Source organism: Onychomys torridus, chromosome 7 (assembly GCF_903995425.1).
Source record: "Onychomys torridus chromosome 7, mOncTor1.1, whole genome shotgun sequence".
Taxonomy (NCBI): domain Eukaryota; kingdom Metazoa; phylum Chordata; class Mammalia; order Rodentia; family Cricetidae; genus Onychomys; species Onychomys torridus.
Window position 1 is genome coordinate 96,144,591 of NC_050449.1, and position 12,931 is coordinate 96,157,521.

General features: G+C 41.0%; 1 protein-coding gene across 1 annotated transcript in view; it reads left to right on the forward strand.

The window, feature by feature from the left end:
* The window catches only part of Topbp1 (DNA topoisomerase II binding protein 1), a 50,838-nt gene that overhangs the window by 17,040 nt on the left and 20,867 nt on the right, over positions 1-12,931 (forward strand). The window contains exons 10-14 of the mRNA XM_036192658.1: positions 45-292; positions 1,962-2,305; positions 3,175-3,347; positions 5,479-5,690; positions 8,230-8,513. Of these exons, the coding sequence (XP_036048551.1) occupies positions 45-292; positions 1,962-2,305; positions 3,175-3,347; positions 5,479-5,690; positions 8,230-8,513 (1,261 nt within the window). The remainder of the gene's footprint in view (positions 1-44; positions 293-1,961; positions 2,306-3,174; positions 3,348-5,478; positions 5,691-8,229; positions 8,514-12,931) is intronic.

Genomic DNA, 12,931 nt, shown 5'->3' on the forward strand with positions numbered 1-12,931 from the left:
CTTCCTCACTTAGACCAGAGCTTAATTTTGTGCTCTTTTTGCAGGCCTCACGTAGTGGGAGCAAAGTGGTTGCTGGAGTGTTTTAGCAAAGGATATATACTCCCTGAAGAGCCATATATCCACACTAACTACCAGCCAGCTGGAATTCCAATTTCAGACCAGCCTGCAAACCAGACAATTGTCTTAGAAAAGAGCAGCACATTCTCTAAGAAAGATTTTGCTCCTAATGAGAAACTCCAGCAAGCTGATGAGGATCTGCTCGCTCAGTATGTAAATAATGACTCCACAGTAGGTAAGAAATAGTTGATTAGCATTTATAATTAGGAGGCAATGTATACATGTATAATATCTGCCAAGTTTTCTATGAACTTTTTTATTTATTATTTTTTGGTTTTTCCAGACACAGTTTCTCTGTGTAGCCCTGGCTGTCCTGGAACTTACTCTGTAGACCAGGCTGGCCTTGAGATCCACCTACCTCTGCCTCCCAAGTACTGGGATTAAAGTTGTGTGCCAGCACCACCTGGCTTCTATGGACTTCTTTATTTCCAAAAGGTTTTAGATGTGTAACCTTTTCTAACTAAACAAGGCCATCAGGCTCAGAATCATTTAATCGTCACTGTCTGGAGCTCTCTCACAGTAGCTCTATGTTTGGTTTGAGTATGAATTTGTTATTTTTTTTTTTTAAATTGGGAGGTGGGGGTGAGCGTGAACACCTTCATAGGCCAGAGATGAGATCCTTGTGGAGCTAGTTATGGACATTTGTGTCTACTGTGGATGCTGGGAATAGAACTCAGGTTCTTTGTAAGAGCTGTACATGCTCTTAAGCACTGAGCCATCTCTCTGGCATCTGTGTGTTAATTGTTATCACATAAGCTTGTAACAAATGCCCTCTGACTGGGATATAAGAAGTCTGTCATGCTGTCTCAGCATATGGTTTTGTCAGTGTGCTAAGGTAGATTACCAGCATAGAGTTAGGAATAAACTTTTTCCTTTTTAAAAGTGTATTGTGAAATATTTGATATATAAAAAAGAATATTGTGATGAATGGCCACATTGTCTGTTTATGCAAGTAGAGCATTGCCACTGTGCCAAGAGCCTCCGTTGAAATCCATCCTGGTTCTGTATCATTTGTGTTATGTGTGGGTGTCTATGTGTGTGTGTGTGTGTGTGTGTGTGTGTGTGTGTGTGTGTATGATTCTTTGAATTTTGTATCTAGGTTATTTACTTGTTTATTTATTGTTTAAGGTTTGACCCAGACATGGGCTCCATCATTGAGCTATTATCCTCTTTATTTTTAGTTTTAAGGCCTACCTAGTCTGGCCTTGGACATCCTCCACAGGGCACATAGGCCTGTAACATCAACTGCCTCAGCCTTCTGAGCAGTTGATGTTACAGACCTTGTTCCACAAGGGCCAAGTGTATCTAGTTCAAGTTACATAAAGTATATATACTTTATAGTTCTCGGTTACCCCTGTAACATATACAGTTTCCAATTCTTAGAGAATCATAATTTTTTAATTGTGGGGAACAAAGATTTTGATTATTTTCCTAATTTTATTCAGTGGCACTCACCTTTATTTCCAGCATTCTAGAGGCAGAGGCAGTAGGATCTTAAGGCCAGCATAGCAACCTCCAGGACAGCCAGGACTAGATAGAGAGACCTTGTCTTAAAAACAAAACAAACAAAAAAAAACCAACTACTGAAAAGACATGTTTATTAGAACATCGTAATTTTCAGTCCAAAATTGGGTTTCTGCTCTAGTTTCATACTTAGAGCAGACATGACAGTGTGTTTTTAATTGAAGATGCCATTATTTGTAATATTCGTCCTTGAATTCCTGGAGATCCATTTGCTTCTGTTTCCCGTGTCGGGATCAAAGCTGTGCATTACCACACTCTGTGGAAATAAACTCTTAAGTCTAGTAATTGTCAAATAGAGACCCTGCCTTTTTCTTTTCCAGTTGAAGCTATAGAGCCTGAAGTTGGGCCTGACAGTGATTCTACTCAAGTTGAGCCCTGTGATGACTCCACTCACATTTCTGTGCAAGCAGAAGACCAGTCTTCAGTCAGTCGTTGCCTCCTTGATGGCTCTGCAGTTCCTGAGGAAGGCTTATTTAGCCAAAAGAGCTTCTTTGTTTTGGGTTTTAGTATTGAAAATGAGTGTAACATTGTAAACATCATAAGAGAACATGCTGGAAAGATTGTGTCCCTTCCCAGCAGAATTGTTGCTGACTATGCTGTGGTTCCGCTGCTGGGGTGTGAAGTAGAAGCAGCTGTGGGAGACGTCGTTACAAACACATGGCTGGTAAGAAACATTGACTAGAAATCCAAGACTGAAGGAGTTTTGGCGGCAAGGTCTTAATGCGTGCTTTTGAAGCAATTCAGTTTGCCTAGCAAGATGGCCCAGTGGGTAAAGGCACTTGCTGTGGAAGCCTGGCAACCCAAGTTTACCCAGAACCCATGCGGGAAGGAGAGAACTTGCAAAAGTTGTCCTCTGACTTCTCTGCACATACTCTTCCTCTCCTTCCTTCTCACATGCACCTTTGTGCACTTTGTCGTGCGTGTATTTGCATATACATACAATAATTTTAAAAATGTAAAACTCTTCAGCTTCTTGGTCCTCATCCTGTAACTCCAGCTCTGGTGACCTCCACAGGTCCTGCCCTCAGTGCACAGACACACACTCTCGCACATACATACACACAATAAAATAAAATAAAATACCTTTTAAAGAATTTCCAGGTCTGTTCTTCTCGGTCCTAACACTGACGTGCGGAAGCTGCTGTCGCAGGCTGTGTCAGCAGCACTCCTTGTCAGGAGGCCTTTGTAGCCTGTCTGACCTCACGCTGTTTGTCCTTCCTCACAGCCGGTGCACAGCATGCACTTTTTAATGTCTCAGGAGCGAAGGGAAGATGTTCAACTAAGACACTGATAAAGGTGAAATGTAAAGTAACTTCCAGTTGCTATAGCACTCATCTTACTGACTTAATATGCAAATACAAAGATCTAATGTCTACGTATCTCTGTCATTTGGAGTGTGCTGAGAACGAACATGCTGAGACTGTCCATGTGAAATTCCTTTTTAAAAACAACAGTTGCTAGGATTGTAACTTGAGCCTGTCTTGACCACGTATTTCTTACTTACAGTTGCTTTCTTGCTTTTGTTTTCCAAAGGTCACATGTATAGATTACCAGACACTGGTTGATCCCAGGTCGAATCCCCTCTTCACACCAGTGTCGGTAATGTCGGGAATGACTCCTTTAAAGGACTGTGTGATTTCTTTCAGTCAGTGTGTTGGAGCAGAGAGAGATTCCTTGGTATTCTTAGCAAGTCACCTTGGAGCACGGTATGTAATATTTTTCATTCTGTCTGTTACACACACACACACACACACACACACACACACACACACACACTGTGTTAGGCATCAAGCTGAGGGCTTTGCACATGCTAAGCAGGGGCTCTACTATGGCATTCCCAATCACATCATGTTTTATTTATTTTTTTGACTTAATGGAAAGTATTGTAATTACATTTGGCCGGGGTTTTATTTGTTGTGTGGTTGATGAGCAGGTATTGTGTCTATAATGGCTCCGGGAAGCAGAGAGATGTATACTGCTAGATGGATGTCTGGCAGACTTTTAAGGCATAGGCATTGATTTCCCCCTTGGCTTAGTCACCATGCAAGGGAATGATTAATAGTGATGTGTGGGCTGTTACTGAATTGTGCTTGTCTAAGCATTGGGCCTTTCAGTGTGCTACAAGGATATTTCCTCTTTCTTCTTCTTCCTCCTCTTCCTCCTCTTCCTCCTTCTTCCTCCTTCCTTCTTTTTAATATGCATCCATTGCTTCTCTTCTTTTCAACCAGAAATGCAAATGGAGCACGTTGCAAGGAATGCAAGGAACACTTTGGAAATAAAGGAATTAAAAAGTTACCTGCAAAATCCTGCAGTAGCTCAACCTCCCTAATTGGTCATTACATAGTAGCATTTGAAAAAAAGTAGAAATCAGGTATATCAATACATATCAATTAACCAACTTCATATTTAATGGGAAATATTTTTAAATTAAGAACATAAAGAGCATATTCCTTCAGATAGCCTACTCAACATTCTGGGAGGAAATGGTGGCCAAAGGTAGAAGTAAATACAAACAAAAAGGAGGTCACGGGTTTGACTTCAGGTCAAAAAGCATTAAACAAGAAAAAGAAGAGTCCTGTATGTAAAGAGTGTGCCCATGGAAGGTAAAATGTCGGTGTACCTAGTAGAGCATCTGTGTCTTCCTAGGACACTGGTTCTCAACCTTCCTAATGCCGCAACCCTTTACTACAGTTCCTCATGGTGTGCTGACCCCCATACTATAAAATTATTTTCATTGCTACTTCATGATTGTAGTTTTGCTATTGGTGTGAATCATAAATATTTTTGAAGATAGAGGTGTGTCAATGGGGTCATGACCCACAGGTTGAGAACCACTGTCCTAGGAGCCCAACAGGGAGAGGAGTCAACAGACATTGGAGACTTGGAATAATACCACCCACATTTAGGGTGGGTTTTTCAGTGCCTCCTAACCTCCCAGAAACATTCTCATTCTCAGAGACATGCTCTGATGTTTGTCGCTGGTGATTCTAGATCCCTTCATGTTGATAATCAAGATTAGCTATCACCATAGCACATGGGTTGTTGTGTTAATGTTAAATAGGAGCCGGAAAACTATTGGAAATAGTCAGACAGTATTGGAAGACAGGAAATCGGCCTTAAGACCCAGAATCAGGAAAGACTGATGGTTTCAGTTTCAAGTGCTGGGCTCCGTTTCTGCTCGTATTCCCTTAATGCTCTTCACTCTTGACTAAGTCACTTAGTTTCCTTTCCCCCTTGCCTGCAAAACACTGAGATTTACAGAAAGTGAGATAAGCAATTCAGATGATGTGAGAAAATGCTTTGGGAAGTTATAGTGACTAAAAAGATAGGCATTTATACCGTTACTGTGCTCCTAAGATTGTTCTATACTCCTTTTGGTAGGAAGGTATAGATGGTGTTCCATATATGTGCTGCTCTCTTGGAGAGGACCCATGTTCCCTTCCCAGCACCCCATGTTGGGCTGCTTGCTCTGAGTTACGCTGTAACTCTACTTCCAGATGATCTGATGTCTTCTGGACTCCACAGGCACTTGCACACATATGTACATGTACACATATGCGCATGCACACATTCATAATAAAAAAAAAACTTTTAAAAAGTCTATCATCTTTTAATTAGTGTATGTTTTCTTTGGGGGCCTGTTTCAAGACAAGCTCTGTATAGAGCAGGCTGGCCTTGATTGAACTCAGAGATCTCCCTGCATCTGCCTCTCTCTGGGATTAAAGGAATATGTTTTCTTGAGGTTAACTAGTCCCACTATTATAAAAGAAACTGTGTTCTTAGTTTGTAGGCTAATTTATGTGTGATCATTTGCTTTCTTTTCCATGTCAATTTTAGTGTTCAAGAATTCTTTGTTCGCAAATCCAGTGCAAAGAAAGGCATGCTCGCCAGTACACATCTTATAGTGAAAGAACCGATTGGTTCTAAATATGAAGCTGCAAAGAAGTGGAGTTTGCCGGCAGTCACTATTTCATGGCTCTTAGAAACTGCTAGAATGGGAAAGAGAGCAGATGAAAACCATTTTCTCGTTGACAGTGCACCTAAACAAGGTTAGAACTGTTTGTTTTTATGTGTTTCTCAACTTGATGGTTTCTGAAATCGGAATGTTCCAAGACTTGCTTTGAAAAGTTCATTTGTTTCTGCTGTTTATGGTGAGACCTGTGAGTCTTTGTTTTGTGTTTGTTATTGATGGCCAGATGGATGTGAGCTCTTAGTGTGCGCTTAGTGTGCTTAGTGTGCGCTGTATCCTGTGCTGCCCCTATGATCTGAAAGCTAGTAAAGTACACACTCAGGGTTTCAGTGTTGAAGTAGAAAGATGTGAGTATCTATCTTACTTCATCTTGATAAGTTCCTACCATGGCTCACACTAGCATGATGTGTAGCTAATATGTTCTTGCTGCTTACCTGGGCTTTTGCGTGTCCCCTCAAGATGACTTAACACGTGCCATTGCTGTAACAAGACACCATGACCAAAAGCAGCTTGGGGAGGAAAGGGTTTTTTTCATCTTACGACTTGTAGTCCATCACCTAGGGAAGTTGGGGCAGGAACCTGAAGGCAAAAACTGATGGAGAGGCCATGGAGGAGTGCTGCTTACTCCCTTACTCCTCGTGGCTTGCTCAGCCTATTTTCTTATACCATCCAGGGACCATCTGCCCAGGGATAGTACCATCCACAGTGAACTGGGCCGTCCCACATCAGTCATCCATCCAGAAAATACACCACAGGCTTCCCAGGGACTCTAGCCTATGTCTAGTTGACATAAAACCAGCCAGCACAGCTGGCTTCCTTTATCATTAGCTAGACTGCCCTTCCTCTGGGAGAGACGCCTCCTTTGACTGCGCAGTTAACAGTCCTGTCTCATTTTTGGACTTTTTCTCCTTCGAAGATTCTCCTTGCCTGGAGAAACTGGTTTGCTTTCCTTCCTCCTCCAAACTGTAAAGTCTTGTGAATTCTTTAGTTTTATTGTCTAGTAACGGACCTGGCATGAAGTAGCCAAAAGTGTTTTGATTAAAGTTGAGCAAAAGTAGAAGGCAGATTGATACAATGGGGAGGGGCTAGGCTCTCCTTCAACTTGGTATGCCAGACTTTGTTGACTACCATGGGAGGCCTTACCCACTCTGAGGAGTGGATGGGGGCAGATTGGGAGGGAGGTGAGGAGGTGGGAGAAAGGGAGGGAGGGGGGACTGGGGTTGGTATGGAAAATGGAAGAAATTTTAATAAATAAATATATATTTTTTTAAAAAAGTAGAAGGCAGAGGTGGGAGGGTCCAAGTAGCTTCTAAGTGGTAGTGTTGCTGGGTAGACTGCAAAGGCCAGTCTCCATCTTGGGAATACTCTGAGCTGTTACCTACTAACCTAGACAGAGTAGACCTGTTTGATTGCCACGAGGATTGGAATTTTCTTCTTACAGTGTCTTTCTTGACTAGGTTGATAAATTTGTTTGTTTGTTTTTTGTTTTTGTGAATGAGTTTATAATTATGTTTCAGTTAATGTGTGTGTGTAAAATTCAATACTTATATTACATTCATGTACACATGTATTTATGTGTGTGTGTTTATTTGTATTTATTTATGTGTGTGATGTTTGCACGTGCATATCTGTGTGATCAGAGGTCAACATCATGTGTCTTTCTCTATCATGCTCCACCTTGGTTTTAGAGACAGGGTCTCTCACTGAACTTGGTCACTGATGAGGTGAGCTCCAAGGATCTGCCTGCCTCCACCACCAGTACTGCGATTACAGGTGCACACCACTGCACCCAGCTTTCATGTGGTGCTGGGGACCTGAACTCAGGTCTTTGTTCTTGCAAAGTAAGCACTTTACCCACTGAGCCATCTGTTCAGTCCTCAGCATATATTTTAATATCATCTCGAAGCTGGGATTTGTAGTGGCTGTCTGAAGCCCAGCACTTGTGAGGCAGAGGCAGGAGGGTCACTTAGCAGGTATGTCCAACCTGTGGCCTGTGCTCCGCAGTCATACAAAGATGGCTTCAAGTGCAGCACAACACACAAAAAATAACTGGGTGTTTGGTTGGTTGGTTAGTTGGTTTGCTTTCATTTGGTTTCTTTCTTTCTTTTCTTTTCTTTTTTTTTTTTTTTGAGCTGAGGATTGAACCCAGGGCCTTGTGCTTGCTAGGCAAGCGCTCTACCACTGAGCTAAATCCCCAACCTCATTTGGTTTCTTAAGACAGGGTTTCTCTGTGTAACAACTCTGCCTGTCCTGGAACTTTCTTTGTAGACCAGGCTGGCTTCGAACTCACAGAGATCTGCTTGCCTCTTCTCCAAGTCCTGGCTTTTTTTGTTTGTTTGTTTAGTTGGTTGTTTCTTAACTCTGATTATTGGGTTCTCTTTGAAGATGACAATGTTTTATTGCAGTGTCAACGGGTCAGGCACACCTGCAAAAGCATTTGAGACCTGTCTTAAAAATAAGTTCGTCTGGTTTGCTTCTTGGAAAGTAGGAGTATAACTTTATGGTTTAAAGTGTACCCAGACATGTAGAACCTAACAAAATATCCAAGTGTCATTTTGCCTCAATTGAAAGAAAAAGCTGATATTAGTGGTTTGTTTCTTTTCATTTTCAATCTATAGAACAAGTATTAGAAACTAAGCTACCAAATGTAATGAATCCAAATCCAGACTCTCCAGGACATCCCGACACACATCTAGAAATGCACAGAAAAATGGCTGTTACACCTTTGGACATGAACCGCTTTCAGAGTAAAGCTTTCCACGCTGTTATATCTCAGCACTGTAAGCAGGACTCAGCCTCTTCAGCACTTAAGAAGCCACTTAAGGAACCCTCCTTACACCTGGACACACCATCAAAGTTTCTGTCCAAGGACAAACTTTTCAAGCCATCTTTTGATGTGACGGTAAGGCTTGAAGTGCTAATGGTTTTTCAGTTTGTAAAGGTAGAGCCTCACGTTGTGCATCACCACCAAATTTTGTAATGTAAAGTCTTCCAAAGATGTTGATAAATAAGTGCTCAGAGCTGAGATAATAGCTGTGTCTACATATAATGTGAAGTTAGGGCCCTGGGTTCAAGTCCCAGATTGCTACATGAACACAGCTCTAGGTAGATCATTTAGCCTCTGAGCATAACTTTGAAATGAACTAGTACAATGAAATGGTTTTGTAAGCTTTAAAATAGAGGATGTGTTGCTGCCTTTCTGAGGCACGAGTTAAGTGTGCCTTAGGCTGGTTTTCTGAAAGTCCCTCATGGCACCTTAACTTTCCAGTCCTTCCTCTTAGAGGAGATAAGTGGTGTTTCTGTCTCTTAACAGTGTCATCTGTTACCTTTGGAAATTTATCCACAATTCAAAGGCTAAAAAAACATTTTCAAATAGTCTCCTTTCAAATCCCTAAGGCATTGTTTTTCTACCTTTCATTTGGGAGCTTTTGGCCTTCTGAGTAGCTGTTGAAGTCATTGCCTATGGTTTCTGTATTCTTGAACCCATTTGCCTATTGATAGTTTGCTTATAGAATATTAAGAAAGAGTATTTTGGCTGGGCCTGGTAGTAGTGCCTATATTTCCAGTTACTTGGAAGCCAAGGAAGGAGGATCATAAGTTCAAGACTTTTCTAGGTTACATATTGAGTTCATGGTCTGCCTCAGAAAGTACTTTTGTTTTTGTTTGTTTGTTTGTTTGTTTGTTTGTTTTGGAGTTGAGGATTGAACCCCAGGACCTTGCGCTTGCTAAGCAAGCACTCTACCACTGAGCTAAATCCCCAACCCCATTTGTTTGTTTTTAAAAGAGCATTCTAGATCCATATAGAATAGTGGTCTGGCAGACATGAGAGGACCCTGGGTTCTAGTCACCAAAAAAAACAAAACAAAACAAAAAAAAAACAAGTAAGTTTTAGGTATTTTTATTACTGTGTTTAGTAGCAGATGATTCATCTTCTAAAAATAAATATTAATTTGATATCAGGACAGTTTTTCCAGGTTAATGTATACCTTTAATCTTACCAATTCTGGTAGTTCTTAAGACAAAATGGTTTCTTTAGAGTCCTCTGGTTTTGCATGAAATCCCTTTCAAAATTCTGTGATTAGTGCTCTGCCCCGTGAGCCTTAAGCAGAGGCAAACCACTATCCTGGAGTCAGGCTGGCCCTGCCTTGTGCTGCCTTTTGACAGCATGTGAACTCTGAGCTTCACCATTCCTGTCCTGGGATCACGGTAAGTCATGAAATGAGGCCAGACAACTTTTTTTCTTTTTTAGTTTTGCAAGACAGGTTTTCTCTGTGTAGCCTTGGCTGTCCTGGAACTTGCTCTGAGACTAAGCTGGCCTTAAACTCACAGAGATCCACCTGGCTCTGCCTCCCAAGTGCTGGGATTAAAGGCGTGGGCCACCACTGCCTGGTTCAGATAACTTAAGTGCACAGTTCACAGCCCCCTTAAATGGTAAATAAAGAAAACAATACTCTGCTAAATGAAATAGTGTACTGACACTATTTCAATATTATAGTAGTTGGGAAGCCATTGTTCATGTTCAGATAGAGTTACTAATACTGTGTACCCTTCCTCATGCCCCTTTTTAATATTTCTAATTCATAAAAGTAGCTCCCCTCCCTACAACTTCTCACAGTTGTGTCATGCTTGTTTCTGGCTTTTACATAGGTAGTGTTATAAAGCCTGTGTTTTGTCTGTTTGTTTAGATTTATTTATTATGTGTACAATGTTCTGCCTGCAGTGTATGCTTGCAGGCCAGAAAAGGACATCAAATGTCATTCATTATAGATGATTGTGAGCCACCATGTGATCGCTGGGAATTGAACTCAGGAACTCGAGAAGAGCAGCCAGTGGTGCTCTTAACCTCTAAGCCATCTCTCCAGCCCCCAAAGTCTGTTTTGTTTTCTGGGTTTTTTTTGTTTTTGGATCTGTTTGGTTGGATTTGTTTAGCCTCTATTGTGTAGATTTGCCCATGTTCTACTTAACTGTAATTAATTGGCTTATCATAAGATGGTATTTTATCTAAGGTATAGTGTTTGATACATATCTAATATAAAAGATCTAACTTCTTGATGACTTAAATCCTTTGTATCCTTTTCTAATGTTTATTTACCTATCCTATATATTAAGCAAGGTTTGCAAGATTTTTGTGTTGGTAATTCTTTTTCTTTGGAAATCTCACATGGTTTTTGTTTTTAGTAAGTAGTTGCTATGTTAGTTGGCACACTGACATGCATGACTTGCATTAGTCAAAATGTAGACTGTGGCTTTTGATGTTACAAACTGCCCTGTCCTGTTTAATGCTTTTTAGCTTGAGGGCTGTCTACTCTGGTTCTAGGAGTTTAATCTGCTATCTTATCTCTTACATTATATGTATTTATATTATGTGTTTGCTTGATGTCCCTTTTTTTAGGTTTTAGGGCAGTTTTACTATATAACAGCTCTGGCTGCCTTGATACGTAGAACCACACTGGTCTTGAACTTTGGGTGCTCCTCCTGCATCTGCCTCCTGAGTAGGATTAACACAGTAGTATATACCTGGCTGTGTTAATATTGTCAGTGTGTTCTTAATCCCCTTCTTAATCTTTTGTTGTTGGTTAGTTTTAAATCATACTGGCTTTCATTCTGAAGCAATCATCCTTCCAGTCCATGAACTGGGGAATATTCTTGTTTTTCATTTTAAGTTCTCACATGGTGATGAGTTTCACAGCCTTAATTGTGCTTTGTGTGTTTGAAATGTTCACTGTCATTTTTTGAAGCTTCGCAAAGCTTTGGTAGGATCATTTTTTTGGTAGATTCCTTAGAGTGGGCGTGAGTAGTTCTTGCTTTTGAACGTTGAAAACTTTTGTGGCATTGATTCTTTAATATACTGTTTGAATTAACTTTTCTGGTCTGCAGTTTTCCCTTGAGTTTCCTGAGCATGCTGCTCTGCTCTACCATGTATGTCTGTTTGACTGTGTGTGTGTGTGTGTGTGTGTGTGTGTGTGTGTGTGTGTGTGTGTAGTTTCTTTTCTACCTTCTAGTCCCTCCCATATTTATTCCTTCCAACTCTTCCCATGTTCCTCCCTCATTCCTTCTCACATTGATGGACTCTTTTTATTATTTTACACACACATACAAACACACAGGCATTTTACACATAAATAGAACCTGCCGAGTCCTTTAGTATCACTTTTGTGTGTATAATTTCAGGGCTGACCACTGGTGTTAGACTTTCAGTTAGGGGACTCATCTCTGGGAAAATTAAATCTCCCTCTTTCGGCAGTCAGTTGCCTGAAGTTATCTGTCTAGGAGTGGGGCCCCCATGAGATCCCTCCCACATTGCTTATCTATTTATGTTGTGGTTTTTAAGTCTTGTAATGTTAGGCAGCCATGTTGCTGAATGTAGCTTCCCTGTTGTTTCTAGGAGACTCATGCTCTCATCAGACTTCTTTCTTTGTCCTTTGACTCTTACGATCTTTCCTTTCTCTTTTCCATGAGGTTCCCTGAGCCTTGGGACTTGGTACACCAGGATCACCAGATCCCTGCATTTTGACCACTTGTGGTTTTCTGTAAAGGTCTCCATCTGTTGCAAGAGAAATTTCTTTGATGAAGGTTTCTGTGGGTGTAAGGTTAAATATTTACAAGGTAGTTAGGAGTTGTGCTGGTCTAGTAAAGGGGCTGTAACAGGTTCTTCTCTAAGATCCATGACCTCACTAGCCCTAGGTAGTTGACTAGATTTCTAGTATCCGGCATTTCTTTCCTGTTGAGTGGGCCTTAAGTCCAGCTAGACAGTTGTTGGGTACTTCCAAGATACAAATGCAGCTATTGCATCTTTAGGGATGTCTTGATATGCGGGTTGTTGTTGTGGTTCATAGGCATCACAGCTGGGGAGGACTATTGACTGCTTCCCTCTCTTGGCAACTGCATAGCACTTTCTGGTACTATGAAAGCTAGACTTCAGAAGGGAGGCTTTGACGTCAGATCCAGCTCAAATGTTCTGAGTCCTGAGAATTATGTGGTGTCTTCAGCAGTGGGGGCTTAACTTCATTCTCTAGGAGTCAACCCAGGGCAATAGCAGTAGCATGCAGTGTTAGTTTTTTATAATTTCAGTATCCTGAACACTTCAAAGGCTCCTTTTATTCTTATATGTTCCAAATGGCATGCAAAGTTAGTTGTGTACTAGTTAAAGATTGTTAATCAAAACAGTTCATTTATTGGCATAGTTTAAATAAATTTTGTTGTATTTATAAATTACTATGCTAATAGTATATGAGCATAGTAACATAAAAGAGAATGAGCAAGCCATCTGAGTGGTGGTAGCTTTCCCTCAGAGGACTGTAGGGTGCTTGGGAACAGGAT